Raw genomic sequence first — 21,532 nt, forward strand, 5'->3', positions numbered from 1 at the left:
ATTTTTTTCATACGTTAGAACATAACAGTCCAAATTATTAATCCCTTCATGATTTTCCAAAAATATTTTGAGTGGTTATAAAGTAACAATTTGAAGTTTGCAGAAAAGGAATAAAATAAACCCAATAAGATTTTTCCAGGTTAATTTTAAGAGAATTATCTATGACTCCAGAGCTAAAGGGAAATTCGCAGTTTAAACTCAGGCAAACTAAAGTCTACAACTGAAGTAGTGCATGTGATCAAACTAAAAATTACCAGGAATGCACCATTATATTACAGCTTTTAAAAATCCTTTTTACCACTAATTTAACATCATAGCAACATTATTTCTTAGCCATAAAATGAATAGAACTAAAGTAATATATTATGGATCTTTATTTAAAATGAGAGTGAATTACTTTTAATGTATCAATATGAAGATGTAACTCTAAGAAAACCTTCTCGAAACTGCAAAACGTCGTGGTATTTATTAAATCAATGCTAACTAAAGTTTACTGTATATTTCATGCATGCATCATACATGCCTAAATTTTTTTTCCTGGCAGATTTTAGTCCATGAGGTATTATTTCTGGTTTTCTCTATATCATCATCAAAAAGCAGAGAAAATGAACTTAGTGCTTTCTTCTGGATGAAAAAATAGTTACTCCTCTTAAGGTAAAAAAAAATATTTTCCCTCAATTTATAGCAGGTACCTACTGTGAAACTCATTGTTCATGTGTGGTAAACAGCAGTGGCATTTCTGCTCAGTGTCCTGGCATGCCCAACAAAACCTTTCAAAAGTTAGAATTAACTCCTCATTGTTCCTTCTTAGACATAGGTTATGAAATGACAGGCAGTGGGCTCAGTGAAATACAGCGTAAGACAAACTCTGTCTTCTAGTCAATCGAGTCTGATTTTAGTTAGATTTTTTTTCTCTTGAAGCTTAAAATAGATGAGCACTCATTATTATTATTTTTTTAAATCTTTTTGATCTGGAAGTATTTTCAGTGGCTTACTCTGCCAGTTTCTTTTTTTTAAATCTTTTTTTAAAAGATTGGTACCTGAGCTAAGATCTGTTACCAATCTTGTGGGGTTTTTTTGTTTTTCTCCCCAAAGTCCCCCAGTAGATAGTTGTATATTTTAGTTGTAGGTCCTTCTAGCTGTACTATGTGGGATGCTGCCTCAGCATGGCTTGATGAAGTAATGCTAGGTCCGTGCCCAGGATCCGGACCAGTGAAGCCCTGGGCCGCCGAAGTGGACTGCGTGAACTGAACCACTTGGCCAGAGGGCTAGCCCCTCACTGCCAGTTTCTTGAGACCAAATTTATTACTTTTCTTCCACATAGTTAAGCTTAATCCCTCCCTGTCTCCTTCCCCCACATCCACACAAATGAAAAATTCAATTCCACTAAATATGCAGGGGCACAAAGGGAAGTCTTTGAATTTCATACTGAATAACTGAAAGATGGTCATACACATGCATAACTATCTTAACAAAGAAAGGTTGCTGTGCACAACAGGATAAAACATTTTGATGATGTCAGACATCTATCAAAAATATTCAATATTCAAACATGTTAGACAAGTCTAAGTTTCACTGTTTCCTTAATATTTTGAAATTTTCAATTAAAATATTTACAACTGTCTTTTATTAAAAAGAGAAAGTCTTATGTTCTTCTTTAAGTATTTCCCGATTTCCACTGTCACTCTGTCATTTTATACCATTTTATTCTCTTTTAAATGAGACATGCCTTACAAATCCAATATATGTAGTGTTAAGTATCTGGCTTCCTTTATTAGCATCTTTCAAACTCACGTTCTCAATTCTCTACACCTTTGAAAAATTCATTTTATTCTTCTCTGTTTCTACTGTGTAGTGTATATATAAACAGAGACATGCAAACTAACATAGGAAATACCTTGACCCTCTTTTAACATGAGGCTGTTCATGAAAAACAACAAAATTAAGCAGAATACTCAAAGACAACAAGTGCCTGTAAGATATCTTCTCTTAAATTGGCACCACCACTCTGGCAAACCAGCTCTGTGCATTAAGACCCTTAAAAATGTCAATCTTCCTTGAAAAAGTGATCTCATCTTATAAGAATGAATCTAAAGAAAATGGTAATAAATAAATACACAGTCCCATTGTTCAAGAAATCAAAACAGTGGAAACACATGGTGTACTGGTTAAGTAACTTAAAATATCCCCATATGTAATACACAGCTTTATAAAATTATATCCAATTTTATTGACTAACATAGAAAAGCAATTTATAGAAGAATAGATATGTCATGATTATACTTATGTTGAAACTATAATATATAATAAGAATAATGACAGCAGTAGTTGTCTCCAGATGGTGGGATAATGGGCAACTTTTACTTCTAACCTTTTATATATTTGTGATTATCATAATAAACTCGTAGCATCTTATAACAACAAAATAATAAAGCTATTTGTTCAGAAAGTAAGGGAAACAACTTAAAAGTGTTGCGTATCTAATCATGGGATTGTGGACAATTAAAACGTTCTTATATTTTGAACATTTTCTAACTTTTCTTTCAAGGCTTGTATTATTTTTTAATCAGCTGAAATGAACATTTCGCTGTTTTATTTTATCAACTAATTCTTCATCTTTCTACTGCACTGCTGCCTTTAAAAAGCCCAGGATCAATGATGCTCTGTGCTTTGCTTTGGGTCTTAGCTTAGCACACTAAGACCTTCCAGTATAAGTAAATCAAAAAAAAAAAAAAAATCACCCTCTTTGTTTCTCTGTCCTTCTTGGTCTATATGCATAGAAACACGCATTTGCTAATGATGATATACTGTTAATAATTAAGTGATAGCATCCAATCTCAAGACCTTTTGTCTTCCTGTCTAAAGGGGAAATCCAAACAATAATGGCATAGAAAAAGATAAGAGAGATAAGGAAAAAAGAAAAAAATATGTAATTTGAAAAAGAGAAAGAAATCACAAGCAATTAAGATCTGGAATATTATATTCTCTGTGCGTTTGGCTCTTTCTGAGCTGTATTAAGCATGGTATTGGCAATGACACCAAAGAGGCATGCATATCAGAAGGATCTGCTCAGCTTGACAAAATGGGTATATTTCTGAAATTTGTCTATAAATGGAGAATTTTCACACATGAAATGTAAAAAATGGGGGTGCTAGTTTATCAGTACACTCTCCTTTCTTTAAGTTCTCCATCCTTGCATTTCAATATTACATGAATAATAAAAGGTAGTAGCATTAATATATCCAATGACTCAAATCTCCACTCCCCCTAAAACACAATGCATTCTAGCACATACCCAATAACTTTACATAAAACGAACATGAACTAGTATACTAAATTTAACATAGCAATTGTTTTAATAATGAAACTAGGTTTTAAACAATTCATGCATAAATTGCTGATAAGCAAGCCTAAAAAGGCTTGTCGTTTCAAAGCAGGCATTATTGTGTTTTTTTCAGCTCTGCAGCTTGTTGTGTGATTTTTGCAACTTAAAAAGTATCATCATACTATGGAAAAGCTCTTTTTAAAAAAGTTATATTAAGGATGCTAATGTTATAGAAAGTTCAGGAATCTTTCATTTCCAAAATTAAGTAGTAAATTATACATTCAACACTCAAAGCCCATAAATAATTTTTGGTGGGGAAAGGAACACAACAAACATATTTTCTCTCCTCACAATCTATTTCTGTGATCTACCTATTTCTTCTACAGTCTTATGTTCTCTTAAGTATTTGAGAATAAGAAGATGAGAAAATATAATATTTGAGAGAAATGATACGGAGTTTGACCTATGTTAACCAGCAGGTCTTACTTTGAGTCTGAATATTGATTCAAAAACTAGGTTGTCTGTTCAGCGAATAAAACTTCATGATTTTCCTGAGAGCCATGTGGTTCTTAGTTAGGTTTCTGATCTTTGGCTTCAAGTCAGATGACTTTCAACACTACTCCTATAAAAAGTGCAGAGTAAATTTACCGTGTTTAAAAACGACAGGATGCCAACCGACCACTCATAGATTTCCAAGAGGCACTTAAATAAATTGATGCTTGGTTTTCTTCAGAGAGTTATTAAGCAGGCATTCACGCCAGGCTGCTGCTCAGTTTATTCACCGTGCCACTCACACTCCCAGCCAAAGGAAAAGGAGCGCATGTTCTGTTTGTTTGTTTTGTTTTGTTTGGGTATAAATGCACTTAATCGCCTGCAGGGAGTGAAATACCTAAAGGTCAGAAACTAATGACTGCCGTGTTAAGCCGCAGCCTCTGCAGGAAACTAAGCAGAACAGATGTTCAGTGACCCTGACTTACTCCTGTCCACTCCTTTCTGGGTCTGCCCAGTGAGAAGGTGGATGGAACCACAATCTTGCCTCCTAGTGCAGTAATTATCCATCACTTCAGGGATACTCAACAGAGTCAACCAGGCTCAACTGCTTCACCTAGACAGAAGCTTTACCTAGTACCAGAACAAGTTTCATAGTTCTTGTGATTTACCAAATTACCAGCTCGGTTAATCATTCTTTCTGGACCAAACAAGAAAACTACTGTAGTCACTAGACACACTCATGACTACGGGCAAACACCCAGGTCCACACTTCTCAGGAATCAGGGCATTGTGTTCCTGAGGGCTGGACCCCTAAAGTCTCGCCCCAAACCTTTGCCTTTGGGTCACTGTTCTTGTTTCATGGTTTCTGGGGCCTGTAACCGCTCACTCTCTTTCAGTAGCTTTGCTGTTTCCTTTCTTTGCTCTGCACTCTTAGGATAGGGGATTTGAGGCAATGACAGTGGGTGGATATGAAAGACATAAGAAAAAATATTCAGGAGATGACAACCTTTTAACATGAAAATTATCTGGGACTAGTTCAACAGTTACTCTGACATATGCAAAGATATTTAGATACACATGGGACTCTCTTTGCCTGTGACTGATCTTGGCCCTTTGGAAAACACTAGTGCAAGTAGCTGGTTTCTAATATCCAAATTGTACAGCCTGAGCATATATCCTTTCTCTAGGATGCAGAAAAGGAGAGGGAGGTGAAAAAATTATCTAATAAAAGAACAATGCAGTGCTTTGGCTAAACACATGGAAAAATGAGCAAAAGAAAGAAAGAGGTGATTAGAAAGAGAGAAAAAAAGAGGAGCAAAGCTTCTCATACAAAAATGGACTCATGTATTTGTAGTATTTTAAAGATTTTTTATAAAATCACTGTTTATAGTTTTAGCCTCAATCCTAAATATCAAAAAAGCAACATTATAGAGAGTAAATATATTATAAATATCATTTGCAGAACTAAGATAGCACAGATCCTAATACATCTGCCCCCTATTTCCAAAGGACTCTGTTGTCACCACCTAATCTGACAGTTAACAAAGAATTCTAACAGGAAAAATTAAAAAGTGCAGGAGAGTGAAACATATTTCTGGCAAAATCCGGAGGAAAGAGAACTAAACTAAAGGTGAAAAAACACAACATGGCCAGTCTTAGCTCAAAAATTCCATTCATTATTTCAACAAAAAGGCAGTAAATTCCAACCAGAGGCATCCTCTGCCATTAAGACCCAATTTGCAGACGAATAGGTGTGCTGAAAGGCTGCAGGTCACGTACACTCACCTGTTCTTACCCTGGCTAGCCTGAGGACCAGCAAGTTTCCAGGGCGGAGAGGGTAAAGTGAATTCTTCCCTAATTCTCTAAAGTGCGTTAGTCTGCTCAGATGAAGGCACCTTCTTAGAATGTCTCCCATGTGACGATTATTATTTCTACTCTCTCTGGATTACTATATCCTTAACCCTCACCCCTGGCTCTTGTGGCTATGGCATGAAGCCATGGATTTGGACAATTGGGTTGCTTGTAGCAGTAATATTATAATGATATACTGGAAAGGTTCATCTCCTGCACTGACATTATTGATAAATGTAGCTTTTTCATTCTTAGAAATAGAAAGATTGAAATGGAGCAGAGCAAGGTTTAAACTGAATGGATATCACCTCCTCCCAAATATCACATCTTGTAGCAGTGATAAATACAGAAAATCTAGCAAGAACTGTCAAGTTATAAGAAGTATCTATTATTTACTGATACCACTGAGTTAATCTTCAAACCTATCTTCTCCCTCAATCATTGATTCTTATCAGCCAAAAAAAGATTTAAAACAGTTGGAATTCCCAACAGATCCAAGGAATGTTTTTGAGAATTTTTCTCCAGATGTTCTGGATGTCTCTGCTTTAACAGAGTTACGTGATTTAAGAAAATTGTTCTTGGCATTTGACACACCAGTGTAGATCCCGGCCACGCTCATCACTGCTTCACTGTAGTCTAAAATTGACCCCTAGTTTGTGCCCCATTTTCTTATTCTGTAAAATGAGGCTTCAATTACTTAGGTTATAGATAGGTTTTTGGGATTAAATCAAATAATATACATGAAATAAGAGATAAAGTATATCCAGTGCAAAGAATAACAGTAGATAATGCTATTAGAAGTAAGAAATTGCATCCCTTATCTAACTGAAAAGCCCATCCTCAGACAAAATTTTTCCACCATGAAAGGACAGATATGTTATATCTGAGGATATTAAAGAAAATATAAAAGGTAAGTGCAGTACATATATACGTATAAATAGTCCTCACATTGTGTCATGACTTAAATGTTTTGAACTTCGTGTGAAACTATTTTCTCTCCAGGCCAAACTTAATATTCTCAAGTCACAGTCTATGATTACTTGAACTGTCTATAATCTAGAAAAACAAGGATTGTGGGAAATAAACCCCAGCCAATACCTAGCTGATATGCATTCATGTTAGAGGATCGCCTTATATGCCAATGCAGTGTCATTGAAAAAGAAAAAGTAAAATTATATAAAAAAGTGCTTTGTCTCTCTCAGCCCTTTAGTTCATTTTTGTATTCCCATCCACAATTTTCTGCATTTCTCCCAAGCTAGGATGCCATTTAAAATATGCATTTTCATGTATTGCATTGAAATAGCATAAACCTGTATACATTGAAAAAGTATTCCCAAAACACAAAACCCACAAGGAGCCATGTGAGGAATTCCCATCTCAGCCTCCCTCCTTTATATAAATGGGAACATTTCCATCCAATAGTATGTCTAAATTAATGTGGTTCCCAATTGCCCTGATAGCACAACTCCTGAAATTTTCAGAGAATCAAAGAAAACCAAAACAGACACCTAGCACTTGGATAGAAAGTTCTGAATAGAATTTCCATTTTAAACTTCAACTCTAAAAAGAACATGGCAACAGACGTGTAAAATCAAACATATAACTTTACACAGAACAACATTTCTCCTTTGCTAAAACTACCAACAGTAATTCAGGTTTGGAAAATGTGACTTGTCACTATTGAAAAAGGACATTTAATTCATTCTCTTCTCTTGTCCTAAAAGATATCAAGTTCCCCCACCTCCCACCCCCAAGAGCCACTCAAATAGAGGATGGTCAGAAAGGTGGCTGGAATAGAACAGTAGGACTTGACAGCTATGGATTGAACATTATTAAGCTCAACTCTTCAGGAAATACCTTGAAAGGCCATGACATATAGTCATTTATCTTTTTGTTTGGGCATGATTTGACTCACAGAGTGGGGGCTAAAGGGTAGGGTGCAAGAGCAGGAACCAGGCAGAGACTGAGCCAGCCCAGGTGTTCCGTTGTAGTGCCCTCACCTGAAGGTGCCCTCTGTACAAGCTCTGAAGACATACACAAGTGGGGTCTATTTGAAACTGGTCAACAATAAAAAGAAGAGAGCTGGTGCTCTCTTGGAAGTGAAGAAAACTAATAACATAATAATACGATACCTATTAGCTAGAAGTTAAAATTTTTCAGTGACAAATTACAGCCTCTGTGGTATTCAGAAACTTGCAAGGATCACAAGGGTCAGGAGAAGAGCTGACCAATAGAACCTTCTGAAATACTGGAAATGTTCTATATATGCTCTGCCTAATAGGAGTACTTGAAACGTGACTAGCTTGTCTGAGGAACTGAAATTTAAAGCTTAAATTTTGTTTAAATTTAATTCATTTAAATTAAAATACGAAGTTATTTGTAGCTAGTGGATACCATATTGGACAGAGCATGTTTAGAGCCATCACTCAAAGTTTACCAAGAGTCTTTATACAATGCTTAATTTTCTCAAAAATGATTCTATAAGAAAACAGGTTTCAAACACGTGTGCTAATATTCACGACTATGTGATTGCAAAATCAGTGTGAGTTAAAAATAAATGCACTATCTCTACTAGTTGAAACTGTATCCAACAATCTATTTGATCTATGGGCTTTTCTGTGAGTCTTATGGAGAAAGAGGAAAAAAACAAATTAAAAGGAGATAACCAATAGCTTGCCTGTTTTGCAATCGGCATGTCCCTACATTATGGTATCTGAAAGTCGTAGGACAAACCAGAATGGAAAATGAAAAACAGCAACAACTAGGAGTATTTGATTTAGAGGGAAGATGTACAGAATTAAAGGACAGTGACCTTTTATTCCTACCACTGTTCAAAATAGGAGGCACATGTGCCAATAATCAGATAAAGTAGAAAGCTGATAAATCGTAAAATGTATTTTGCCAGCACAGGAGAATGCAACCACAGGACGCAAATTCTGAGGCTTCAAGGGTCCTTAAACATTATCCACTTCGAACTCTCCTGCAGATAAATAAGTAACTTAAAGCCCAGAGAAGTGCTCAGTGTCCCTGAGATAACAGCCATGCTCAGCCCCAGATCGCCCAGTTCCTGTTCTCCTCACTACAACTTTCACTCTAGTTCTGCTGAACACAGACTGAGCCCGGAGTAGAGAAGGAGCCTCATCTCCATCCTCCTTGTCCCCAACTCTGGTGAGCAGAAAATAAAGAATGTTTTAACCACGCTGCTCCACTTGACACCTAAGCTCCCTTCACTAACACAGCATTCCTAAGAAATCACACAATTTACACAATTTACCAAGCACACTGTGAAAAGGAAAATTATAATACACAACTGTGTTAAGAGAATGCTTTACAGAGGGAGAGCTTTTCAGTTTAACATGTATTTTGTTGTAAAGGTGCCTTGCTTTATACTCAAAAAGATACATGAGTTCAAGAAGCGCAGCTCCAATTTCCAAAGCAAATGACTACTTATCTTACGCTTTTGGTGACTCAACGGGACCATGAAAAGATGTGAAGAGAGAAACAATCACTTTAAAAAGCAAAAACAAACAACCATCCTCCTTTTAGCACTAGAACTTAGACATCATTTACCTCAAAACTCTCATTTTACAGGTGAAAACACTGAGATGGCAGATTTTAAATGGCTTGTTTCAAGCCACACGTCTAGTAAGTAAAAAAAATTGGGTGTTAGAGGCGGGATTTCTGTCTCCACGTTCAGAGCTTTCTGTTACTCTAGAAACCACAACGAGACAGATGTCTACAAACCAGAAAAAGGAAGAAAGGAACAATTATCCTGCATATGTCGTTGTTTTAAAATGCCTGTTATTTTTAATTTGAGTTCTATTTTGACATAAAATATTCCATAGTTTTTTATGTAATCACATGGAATAGTGATGGAAGAAAGAAAATTACATTTCAGGAGCTATGTAAATGATCAGGGAATAAAACCACTTTAGTTCCTGAATTTTATAAACTTTCTTGGTCTTCAGATAATCTTCTACAGATAAATGCCACACTACTGCTGATAAGAGCGAGAGATAAATAACACTGCACATTTTAAATGTCATGTACTTTGAATTTCATACCGTGCTCTTATAAATGAATCCATAAGAGAAAAAGAAAATGCTAAATAAATACAGTGATGAGGCTTACATTCTTGTGCTGCTGGTCTTGTTAATGATAACAGATTTCCCTGTTTGATCCACATTATGATCCAGCCCAAAGTAAGCTGCCACTCGATGGACAAGCATCCTTTGATAGGATGACATCTGAGGGAACTTTTTATAATGATTACTGGAAGAGAACACAAGAAAAAGTGGAATCAGCATTTTCGTTTCTGGCCTGTAGTATATTTTCTAGGTACAAACACAAAATCATTTCTTTTTCAGCCAAACTACTAAGATTATTTCATCTCTGGCATCACTTAATGTCCTCATTTCCAGACAAATTTTCCACTTATGATAGATTTATTGATTAAGCTGCAATCATTATCTTTGTTTCATAGTTGCACATTTCTCTCATCAAACAGAACTTAGTGTCTGTTGGAAAGTATTCTGTTTTATTCCGTGATACCTTATCAACGGAGCCAGGCACAGGACAAATGATATGACATAATATGTGACTGCAGATGCCTATCTGGAGATGTGTCATTACACGGTTTACACTGAAAGCAGCATAATTATTTCCAGGCATAACTGACTGCAGCCAGCTGGAGCCCATTAAAAAACTATAATAAAAATGAAAAGGGTCGCTTCTTGTTACAACTACTCTATGCTAATCAGTGGCCCCCTGTTTATAGCCATTTTGTTAGGAATTCAACAAGCAGGAGCGCACATGATCCAAGGAAAAATTCCCATCAGCATATAGTTCCTAATGCCAATAGCATTTCCATTGAACAAATCAGCAAACATATTAAACAATGTTTTATCTATCCCTAAATCTTTCCAGAATGAATAATGAAACCCAAATACCAAACCAAGACAGAGCATATAAATTAACCAGCATTGCAATTTAACATACTTGTTGTCACCAATGAAATCAATAATTTCCTGCTCCATTTTCAAGAGTATCATCCTGTCCCTGAAAAAGAAATGTTAAAATGAAAAGGCTTTTTGTTCTTTTCATACCCAATGACCCAAAACATTCATTTGGCTGTATGGAAAGATTGTTTAAACGTATGTGGCTATAAATCTGTACCTAATTCTTCTCTGGAACATGCTGTCCATCTACATATGATTTCCTTCTACTTAGGATTATTTCTCATCTCGTTTTAAGTATTTTGTCATACTGAAACTTTTGTAGTTTTGATGTTAACCAGGACATGCAAAGTATTAAGACGATAAAACACTTTAAATAAACTGTATATTTCAAATTAATAGGAAATTGGAACAAAACAAAGCCCAAGAAGATGGTTATAGAACTGCATTGAAGCACAGTTGATTTATTTGACATTGATTCTCATTCTCTACTTTTTCCCCTTTAATCAGTATCTCTTTGTGACCAGGAAAGCAGAACTCCTAAACTACAATTTATTCATTGGGTAACTACCCAGGAATTAAGACTATCTATAAACAGTAAACATGCAAACTATTAACAGAAAAGAGAAAATACAAGAGACAGTTTAAGGCATTAAGAAAGTGTCTGCATTTTAAAACTCGCTTCTTAGAAGTGTTTGGCTTAACGATTTTGATTGTAATATTCTACTTGATCCTTCTAAAAATAAGAGGCTTACTTAATAATTTACCTGGAATTATTCTTTAATGTGTTAATCAGAAACTCGTGTAAGTCTATGCCTGTAGAATCCGTATATTCTTGGCTGCAATCTGAAACAAATAGCAGGATGGAGTTGTCAGGAAGGATGGTGGGGAGGTGAGGTGGAAAAGGTTTTCCCAACCTTTCCAGGTTCCCTCCTGCTCAGGTAAATTTTAGATGAAGTTATTGTTATGAAAGATACAAGTTTCAAAACTAACAACCTGGCAATATAATGTCAGAATGAAAATTAGGTTCGGGGATTGAATACACTCAGTAGATCCTGAGTGTGGAAAGACCCAACTGTCATAGAAAGAGAAGCCGGCACAGTTGGGGGCGGGGGGTGGAGTCAAATATCACATGTTCATTCTGTGCTGTAAATCAGCAAGGACACGACCTCCACATGACGGGTACTCCCAACCCACAGAGAGAACTCTCAAGAGTTTGAGATCCCATGGAACCCTCTTTCTCTTAAAACAGAGAAGCAAAAAAGGAAAGTTTTGTTATGACTATCTAACTATTAATCAGTACAAAACACAGGAGGGCACTAAATACTTCCAGGTCTCTTGAGTCTTCTGATGTTGGCTAATGCTTAATTTCTAAAACCATTTTAGGAACCTGTACTCCCCACTCTTGTATCCACCTTGGGTTTTAGATATTTAGCAGCAGAGACAATCGTTATAAGCAGATATGCGGTTATAGAGCATGACATTAGAAGTAGTTGTCATTCTTCAGCTGATCAGATGCCTTATTCTTTCTGTTATTAAAAAAAGTCTGCTACAAAGCTATTTATTCATGGCATTCTTCATTTCAGCTTAACTTACTTTTGTTTTTATTTTTGATTTTTTGTTTATTTTAGCTTTGTACCATTATATATATCGCAACAATTTGAAAAGTGTGGATTGTAGGTTTGGGGTTTTAGAAAGAATGAGTTTTTTGGAAAAATTTTTATTGAAGTAGGAGTGTATATGTTTTAAATGAGACATTACATGGCAGTATATGGGTTGCAGAGAAAAAAATGCACCTGTGCTAGATAAAATGTTAATCATGTATTCTATTGAAATTGACACATACACCTATGCTTTGGGGACGACATCACTTGTTGACTGAGAATTGCTAATCCACTATCTGTCTTTAAAGATAAACATGGAAGTGTGGCTATAAAACTGGGTAGCATTACTGTTCATCAATCCAAGTTAATTGGACTAATACACCTGAATTAAAAGCAGATTTATATTCAGTCCCTTGCACAAACATCATTGAAAATAGGAGATCCACATGAAAATCCAAGGAAATATGTGATCCTAAAAGTAACCTTTCTGGATACACAAAGAATGACACCAAGAACAGAAAAATCAAGTTCACATCTTCTACACACACATACGTACACATATAAAATTCTATGCAGAGTTTGGTGGGAGGTGAGTATGCATGTAAAATCTAGAATGTATTCTACGACTCTTTGTGTCCAAATTGAGTAAGTTAAGGAAAGATTTTCACATTCACCTTTTGATAACATTCTGATCTTGGGTTTTTCAGAGGTTTTATCTTTGTTTTTATCCTTTTCTTTTTCTCTTTCAGAGTCATCTTTCCTAGATTTATCATCCTCTTGCAGGCTGGGGAAACTGGAAAGCTGTAAATGAATTGATTCCTGTTGAGGAAAAAATATAATACTTTAGGGCCAGATTTAAGAAACTCTGTCTGGTTTCCATTTTGCAAAGAGGTTACTAAGTAAAAGAAAATGAAAGCCAGGTGCAGATTTTTTTTCTTAAATGGTAAAAAAATTAAACCTGTCAGAAAAATAATTGCCCTTTGAGGTGAATTAAACTTCAGAAGTCAATGGGAGGCCGTGAGAAACATCTGCCACTAAAACCTTGCCTCGCGAATGTTAACCTTAAGCAAGTTACTTTCCCGTAGATCAACTCTTATTTTCTCTACAGGTTTATTTTTAAACACCTGGGAAAAAATTTCTTTATCAGTACGCTTGCATCACAGCTGCTGTTGTGTGTCAAAAAAAAAAAGGCTTCTTCAGTTCTTTTCTATAATTCCTTGTAAGGAGAAATTGGCACAAACACAGACAGACAGATATTATGAATCATAATTACAGATAGAACAGACATAAATAAAGGCCTTAACAGCCAATTTACAATAAAAAGCCTATTTTAGAACCAACGTCAACAATGATTTCTACTACTATGAAAATCCAAGACATATAATTGCAGGAATCCTGGGTATAGATTCTCATACATTGTTTACAAATGCCAATAATAAATCATCGTAATATATGGTTACACTAAGCATTGCCTTTTCGAAAAGGTAGAAAGTAGAACAATATTTCTCATAAATTGTATATAATTATTAAGTATTATTTAAATTTTAGTATCAGTTAATCCTTTCCAAAATGTAAGTCTCTTGAACTGATGCTGGGCCTAAGATAGACCATTTACAGTGCAGGGGTAGAATCTGCTTTTACATTTACTCATTTTACACTGAAAACAGATCATTTTGTATTAACTCACATATGAGCCATTTGGCTAATAGCATGTTCACTGTTTTGAAGAAGAATGAGCCAATGATGTTTTTTAGTTTTATGGAAAATCTATGCTATGATTAAAACTATGACAATTAGTCAACATTAAGCCCACTTGTTCTTATGTAAGAGATCATCTGATGGGAAAGCTTTCTTCTACTAGTGACATTAAAATTTATGATGTAGGGAAAAAATATTCCCAATGACTAATAGTGTTTCTCATCGAAACTAAACTAATCCTCCTCTACCTGTGACTAAATTGATGCCTGTACATCTTCAAAGTATGGCCAACTGGGAATTTTAATGGTTCTTGGTAAACCTGGCTAATGTAATAAGCATAAAACAAAACTCGTCCAAAGCCAAGTTTCTTTTTTTGGGAGGGGCTACATTGTAAATTCCTGGCTGGAATAAAAAGACACTATAGTTGGAAAGACACATGATATAGAGGATGAAATAAAACACGTTCTCATGGTAAATATTTATCTTACCGGGTTTCCTGACACCCACATGTTTATCCTGGGGATGGACATATACAAAGTATGTAAAACTGAGTGTAATTTGATTATACAGTCTTTTATCACATGATTTGGGATGGAAATGTCTTAGTCTGCAAAGTTTCAGGCAGATTTTAGGGTTATGATTTGCTTCTACTTGCTAAGGAAACAGCTGGAACATTTCCGGCTCAGAAGACATGGCTGGGCATGGGGAAAAATCAGTTTGACAGTTGATCGGGAGGGGAAACTGAGGGTACCAAGCCATGGGAGTGGTCTCATTGCTTCTTCAAAACCAGTTGAACCATCCAGCCTCTGTCAGTTTGAATCTAAAATCAAAGAGGCTTGGAAATATAAATGCAAGAGCAGAGGCTAAAGGACATCATTTACCAAAAAATGTACAAACTCATGACATGTGTTGACAAATACTATACTCAGAAAAATATCTATCTTTTCTAGACATAAATATACATTATGGTGTTGAAAGAACACACAAAAGTGCTGTAGAGTTGGTAAAAAACAATCTGTTATTTTTTAATATTTTTATTGATATGCTTAATAATAAAATACAAGTGTTAATAAATACATTGGTACAGGATAAGTTTATATCCAACAACAGTAAAAGAATGATTCAAGTTGCAGTAATACACTGATAGGTAAATAGTATAACATGAGAAAAGCAAAACTCCTTTAACTTAGGACAGACCGAACCATTAGCTATGGGTCTGAGATCAAGTAATACAGGTAGCAAGAGTTTTTCCCACACAGGAAAATGAAGGCAGTTTTCCAAATACTGTGAATATACAAACATCGGGGAAGCAATACAATCCATATACTGTATACTTCTGCCAGTGTTCTCTGGGATACAGTTCCCACATTTCATAAGTGCCGGTGGTACCTAATGAAGGCATTGCATATAAGCTCAAAGGTCTGCTCCTTTCTTCTCTAAAAAAAAAAGTAACATGGCTGCTTGCTTACTTATATGTGTCTCTGGGTTTTTTCTACCAGCCCCCTTCTCCCACCACCCCTCGACCAGGCCAAAGAGAAGCTTGCAAGCTCTAATTCTCTCCTACAAAGCTAGTCTTGGTTACTGAGCTTGGAACCAGCAGGAACAAAGCACCGTTTGCATCTTATTTCTCTGTACCAAATGCGTGGAGAAACTACACTTAGGCCCAGGACGGGCACTATGATACAGATGATCTCCTAAAAAATTTCCTCCTGGCATCTTGTCAAATGGGATAAAAAGCAGATTAAGTCTATAAAGGCTGTGCTCCTCTGCCTGGCATTAGGAGTGGGGGACATGTGGGGCATTATTTCTCCCAGAGTCTGTCATTCTGCAGAGTTAACATATATCATGTGCAGTACATTATAAGCCATCAATCAATATTTAATAATACAAGGCGTGATATTCACATTATTCCCCTTTTTCAATCTCCATTAAAAATAGAAGCACAAATAAAATGCTGAAGAAAAGCCACACATTTCTCAGAGCCCAAGTAAAATAAAGCTTGTGTATGAAACATAGTGATGGCTACCGAAAGATAGCTTGTCCATGTCATAAAGCACGCCTTACGACATGAGTGGCATGTTAAGAAAATGAGGTGAGGAAAAAAAAATACTCTTAGGACAAAATCTATAAGGAATTTATTTTTGGTCCTTTTAAAGAAAGTGCTCTCAATGCTCTCTGTATCCATGAGGAGAATTTAGAGTATTTCAATTAAAGTAAAAAGAGAAAAGCAAAACAAGACCAAACAAAAATAATGATATCTTAATCAATTTTCCCTCCACTGGGCTCAGATAAATCATTTGACTTTTGTCTTGACTGCTCTCAGCCTCTGAGAAAATAAGGGAAATTTCGGCAGTAAGACTATTTTTATAAAAGCTAATAAGATGCCTAAAAGGCAAACATAAATAAACATGATGTGAAGTTTCTCATTTTGTCAGGGAAGGGCTTCATTGGAATTTGAATTTTTAGAGCCTAATCGTCTTGCTGTAAGGAGCGAAAATAAGTGTAAGGATATGCGGCAATATATTAATAATATTAACTTAAATTACCATTAACTCAGATTCTTTTCTGGACAATTTGTCCAGTATTGAGAAATCTCCACCAAAGGCCATAGTAGTACGTCTCCAAAGCTGAATGCCCCTATTCACTATTTCTAAAGATTCGTAAGCGTCAAGAGGTGTGTTTCTCATAGGCAAGTGCATTCTGGGGAGGCGAGAGGTAACAATCTCCAATTAGGAAGGAGACGGGGTACTTAGGACTATATTTGGTTCAGTCTCATCAAGAGAGAGCCTTTGAGGAAATTCAGCACTACCAGGCTTACTTTTTAAAGTTTTAATCTAAATTCTTTTGAATTCCTTTCCATTTCAGTGTTCAGAGGGTCTGGAAAAAAACAAACGCAATACTCTGTGACAAACTGTTAAACTAGTTAAGAATGTCTCATTAACAGGGGATGAAGCCAGAAAACTATTTCTTTTTTCAATTATTTTTTCTCCCCCAAAACACTGTTTAATACTAAATTAATACTCATGCACACAAAGGCAGATCCCATTCATGCTCTTAGTGATAATGACAGGGGTATACCTGATCCTGGAGACTTTCACCTCCTGGTCTGGCTGAGGATTCTTCACAGACAGCAAGACTGCGGGTCAATTTACCTTTTCCGGCTCCTGACTGGGATGGGGAAAGAAAAGGAAGGAAAGGAAAATAAAGAAAACAAACAGAAAACATTCTCAGGCTGTCAAATCATCTCCACTTTCACAGAACACTTCCAAATCAGACTTTTAAAACTGAACTTCAAGTCGGCCACTCAGTGCTGTCTACGCTGACTCAAAGCATCAGACGCCTGTGTCGATGGGGGATGCAAGTGGAAGAGAATGTGAGTGGATCAATTTAAGGAACACTTTTAACAAATTGTGCCCATCACATTGGAAACATATAAAGAATGAATTGCTGCCATTTCATGAAAATATAAGGAGAAAAAGATGACAAAAATTAATTTCTACTAAAACTGACTTTGGAAGAGATTTGACTGAGAAGATGCTTTAAAAGATGAAGAAGGTGTCTTAAACACCAGAACCTGTTTACTTTAAGGCAAAAATCAATCGGGGAGACAAAAACATTCATCCCAAATTTAATTTAAAATAAAAACAAAACAAGTGGCTATTCATTTTGTAAAGCACTGTCAAACTGAAAGTGTGAAAACGGGATCAAATATATATGTTTGCAGCTATGTGAACCCCTGAACCCCGAATACTCTAATTAAAAAGCACACAGAGCAAGAAAGAAAGACAGACGTCAACACGACCCCATCAAAAGCAGATAGCACTAGTACAGCCAAGATCCACACACCACCATCTGAATTGTTGGCAAATCTGTTAACCCCAATGTGAAATACGCAATTGCTATCCCTTATAGCAGGTCATTGCAGAATCTCCAGAGCCCTACCTTGGATTTTCTTCTCTCTTGGTTCTGAGCTTCCAGCCGCCTCTGTGTGTTAGAAACAAAATAAAACAAACAAGCAAACAAAAAAAACAAACAGTAAACCAACACCCGGGAAAGAGAGAGGGAGAGAAGGCATCACTATAGTTGAGAAATCAACAGCAATGGCAACATGGTATTATAACCCTTTGGAAGGACTCCCCCTTCCCTCGCTCCTCCAAACTTTCAACTCTAACTTTTGGCTCTCTCTCCTTACAGCAGCTATTGGAGAGGGAAAAAGCCAACTTTGAAGGCTTTTGGCCATTATGTGGCTACCTGCCTTTGCTCACTGGTTTATAAAAACATTTAACACTTTTGTAGTCTGGTTCAAAGAAAATCAATAGAGGCTATTTGCAAGTACAGTCCCCCCTCCCCCCCCACTACCAAATCTTTCTTATAAATCATGATGTATTTAATGATATCACTTTTTCAATCATATCACTTTTTTGGTACTGTCAATCACTCCCAATCTCCCCCCACCTCCACCCCTTCTCAAGCTCTCTCTCTCTCTGTCTCTCTCTCTCTCCTTGGCTGGGAATTCTAGGGCTTAATCATTTGCTAATAAGAATTGAACTTTAGCCCGCCCACGAGGGTCAACAGAGGTCACATCTTTGATTTTTCTTAGACTATCACGAGCCGGGTCTTCATCTTTCCATGGACAATAAATCCATTTTTAAAATTCAAGCAGCTGAAAGCTGCCTAAAGAAGCCCTCCACAAATTCCTTGAGCTGGTCTAGAAATTAGTGTGGAGATGCTGTGTGCAAATTCAGTCATTAAATATGTTCTTTGGATATTTTTTTGATTTCAAAGGGCATTTTAGAGCACAGTTTGGTCAGGAAAAACAAAGTGACTAGTAATTGGGAAAGGAGAGGATTAGCTTTATGGATTTCCTATTCATTTTACTAGTCAAACTCTTCAAAAAAAAAAAAGGAGACACACTTTCAAAGTATTCTAAAAATGAAAGAAAGGAAGCACACACAGCAGCGTGAGAAGCAGGGTTTTCCAGGCTCACCTGCAGTTCCAGCTTCTCCTCTTCATCCAGACTTTCCGACTTAACGATGCCGTTCTCCGGAGTGGCCGTCTCCTGCTCTGGTCCTCCTCCCTCCACCATCGCCTGACTCAGGTCTCCTTGCTCAGACATTCTCCCAGATGCAAATTAAAATAACGAGGTTTGATGCCCTACAAGGTCAAGATGTCAGAAAATAAAGTCAGTGCAGGGTGAAGAATTTACTATTATTCTTGAACTATTTCATATCAAATGAGCAACTCAAGCATTCCTGCCAAACTTATACAAAAGGAGAATAAAACAAGATCAAATCAAGTACCCAAGGCAAACACAAGAGGCAGATTCGGTTGCCCTGTTCACCCCTCCTCCACACACACACACACACACACACACACACAGTTGTAAATACACCTTGCCATCACAATGGATCAACAAATCTTAAATGGAGACACATAACTCCCACACATCTACCAGTCCTTATGTCCCACCACAAAGTAGAAGGAAAGAAAAAGAGTATTTTTCCAACTCTTGAACAGATGACCCTCAACTTCTGAGTCAAGAAGTGGTATTGGTGTTCTGCAGCACCTCTAAGGTGACTCAAAATTTATTTGCAGGTTTCAACTATAGACATACTTTCTTAGGTGTAAGCAATACAGTACACTCTACAAGGGGCAAAAATCCATTTAGGAGGTAATAATTCAATATAAATATAGGATGTAAATTTGGCAAGAAACATTTCAGAGCCAACGTTTTCAGGCTTCAAAGTGACAGCTACATTATTAAAACCATAAGCCCTCTCCCAATCTCCTGTCAGTTGCTGGTGCTGCACAGATCCCACAGAAGGAAGGCTCTGGCAGGCAGTTCTAATGAAGCTATCGAAACTGAACTCCGCTCCTCCAGACTCACAATAGACTGCTACACAGACACTGGAAATGGCTTTTCAAAGTTAAAGCCTGTTATTATTTCTTTTCCTCCCTACTTCCATAAAACCCCTGACACTTCTTCTGATGTGCTGTCATACGAGGCTCATGAATAATTTAACACGTACTTCCTCCTCAGTTTTTTTTTTAAATGTGGGGGAATTAAAAAGAAAGAGAGACAGGAAGGAAGGAAGGAAAGAAAGAAGAAAGGAGAGAAGGGATGAAGGAAGGAAGTAAGAGAAAGAAAGAAAGAAAGATGGGAAGAAGGAAGGGAAAAAAGAGAGAGAGAGAGAAAGATGTATCCTAGAAAGTCAGTTCTTTCACAAAAATTCCCAAGCAATGGCTGCCCCGTTCCCAGCCATTACAATGGTAATTCTGATTGGACAAATCAATGTTTTGATATATTTCTTTGGGAGTGTTTAATTACCATTTACTAATTCAGTAACTTTATTTCCAACTGGATATAGGAAGCATGACAAAACTCTAAAACACAGTAATTTCTGTTACAAATTTGCTAAGATCTACCATGACAGAACAGATGGTATCTAATGATATCTTTAAAAAGTACAGGCTCAAGTGGCAGAAGATTGTGGGAATGTAGAAGGAAAAGTTTTCCTTTAGGATGTTGGTTTGAGTCTGTGAGTGACTACTGAGCAATGCTTTTAGGTTTCGGTAGGTTTTAGGATATTCCATCCAGTGTGTTTTGACAGATTTCTCATGTTTCAGTGGCACTGGGTATGTGTGTAGTTAAGAAAATAGAAAGTTCTGTTTCCCAATGGCAAACAGCTTGTTTCTCAATGTATTGGGTAGGGGGAGGAGACGGGACTTCTGCTGCCATCTCTTTCCAGAGCATTTCAATAAAAAACAGATCGTGACCAGATTTAAAATGGAATGAATAAATTGAGCACTAATTTTACAAACTATAAGCCAGTTGAGTCACTGATAGAGATCCTGTCTGTTTTGGTTATCCTTAATGAATTGTTCTATGCAAACCAGCACATTTCTACAGTAATAAAAAATACAGATGAGATGACAGCCAGACAACAAGACCTTTACCTTTCACGCAGAATCCCTGCTGTAGGTCTTGGCAACTTACTAGCGGCTTCTGTCGTTCTGCACCAGGAAAATCCACACAAGTGATCAGAGACAACTGGAGTCCCATGTCCCCATTAACAGTTCAGAACGCCCATCTCCATGCGATTCCCTTACACAGTTTGACACATCGTCAACCTGAAAAAAGATGAAAAGTCAATAATAATAATTGCAATAATCATGGTAGGGTGAAGGACGAAATAAATAAGACTGGGTTTCTAACACTAATGACCAGCTTCCAGCAAATCACGTTCACAGCTTGATCCAGCTCCACCTGTCTCAAGCTGCCTGCTTCTTCTCTAATGAAGGCTACAGCCGGCTGTTCAAGTCAGAACGGCACCCACGCAAGGAGCTAAAATTAACAATTGCATTATGCACCGAAGATTACTCACTTCAATTTTAACCTTTTTTAGTGAAATCTTGCACTTTATGTTAAAAAAACACAAGCTTGTGTGTTTGCCTCAATGAGAATCAAGATCACCTATGAGCAAAAATCTTGCATCCCTTTTTAACCAAAACCTTTGTCTTAATTATAGATTAATATTAATATACTTTAATGCTGTTTCTGTGACTCCTTCCTTTACGAAAGTAATCCTAACGAAGCGTATTTACAG

At 36.6% G+C, this 21,532-nt stretch overlaps 1 protein-coding gene across 3 annotated transcripts in view; it reads right to left on the minus strand.

Moving 5' to 3' along the window:
* Positions 1-21,532, minus strand: part of ARPP21 (cAMP regulated phosphoprotein 21) — a 151,633-nt gene that overhangs the window by 88,196 nt on the left and 41,905 nt on the right. For 2 of the 3 annotated variants that reach the window (XM_046678743.1, XM_046678726.1), the window contains exons 2-9: positions 20,883-21,056; positions 18,913-19,079; positions 17,868-17,909; positions 17,004-17,093; positions 12,902-13,046; positions 11,391-11,469; positions 10,667-10,726; positions 9,800-9,940 (exon numbers count right to left, since the gene is read on the minus strand). In XM_046678743.1, coding sequence (XP_046534699.1) covers positions 9,800-9,940; positions 10,667-10,726; positions 11,391-11,469; positions 12,902-13,046; positions 17,004-17,093; positions 17,868-17,909; positions 18,913-19,041 — 686 coding nt within the window. In that variant the 5' untranslated portion in view covers positions 19,042-19,079; positions 20,883-21,056. The remainder of the gene's footprint in view (positions 1-9,799; positions 9,941-10,666; positions 10,727-11,390; positions 11,470-12,901; positions 13,047-17,003; positions 17,094-17,867; positions 17,910-18,912; positions 19,080-20,882; positions 21,057-21,532) is intronic. The other variant, XM_046678733.1, reaches the window with a different exon arrangement.

This window comes from Equus quagga, chromosome 1 (assembly GCF_021613505.1).
Source record: "Equus quagga isolate Etosha38 chromosome 1, UCLA_HA_Equagga_1.0, whole genome shotgun sequence".
In the NCBI taxonomy this organism is placed as follows: Eukaryota; Metazoa; Chordata; class Mammalia; order Perissodactyla; family Equidae; genus Equus; species Equus quagga.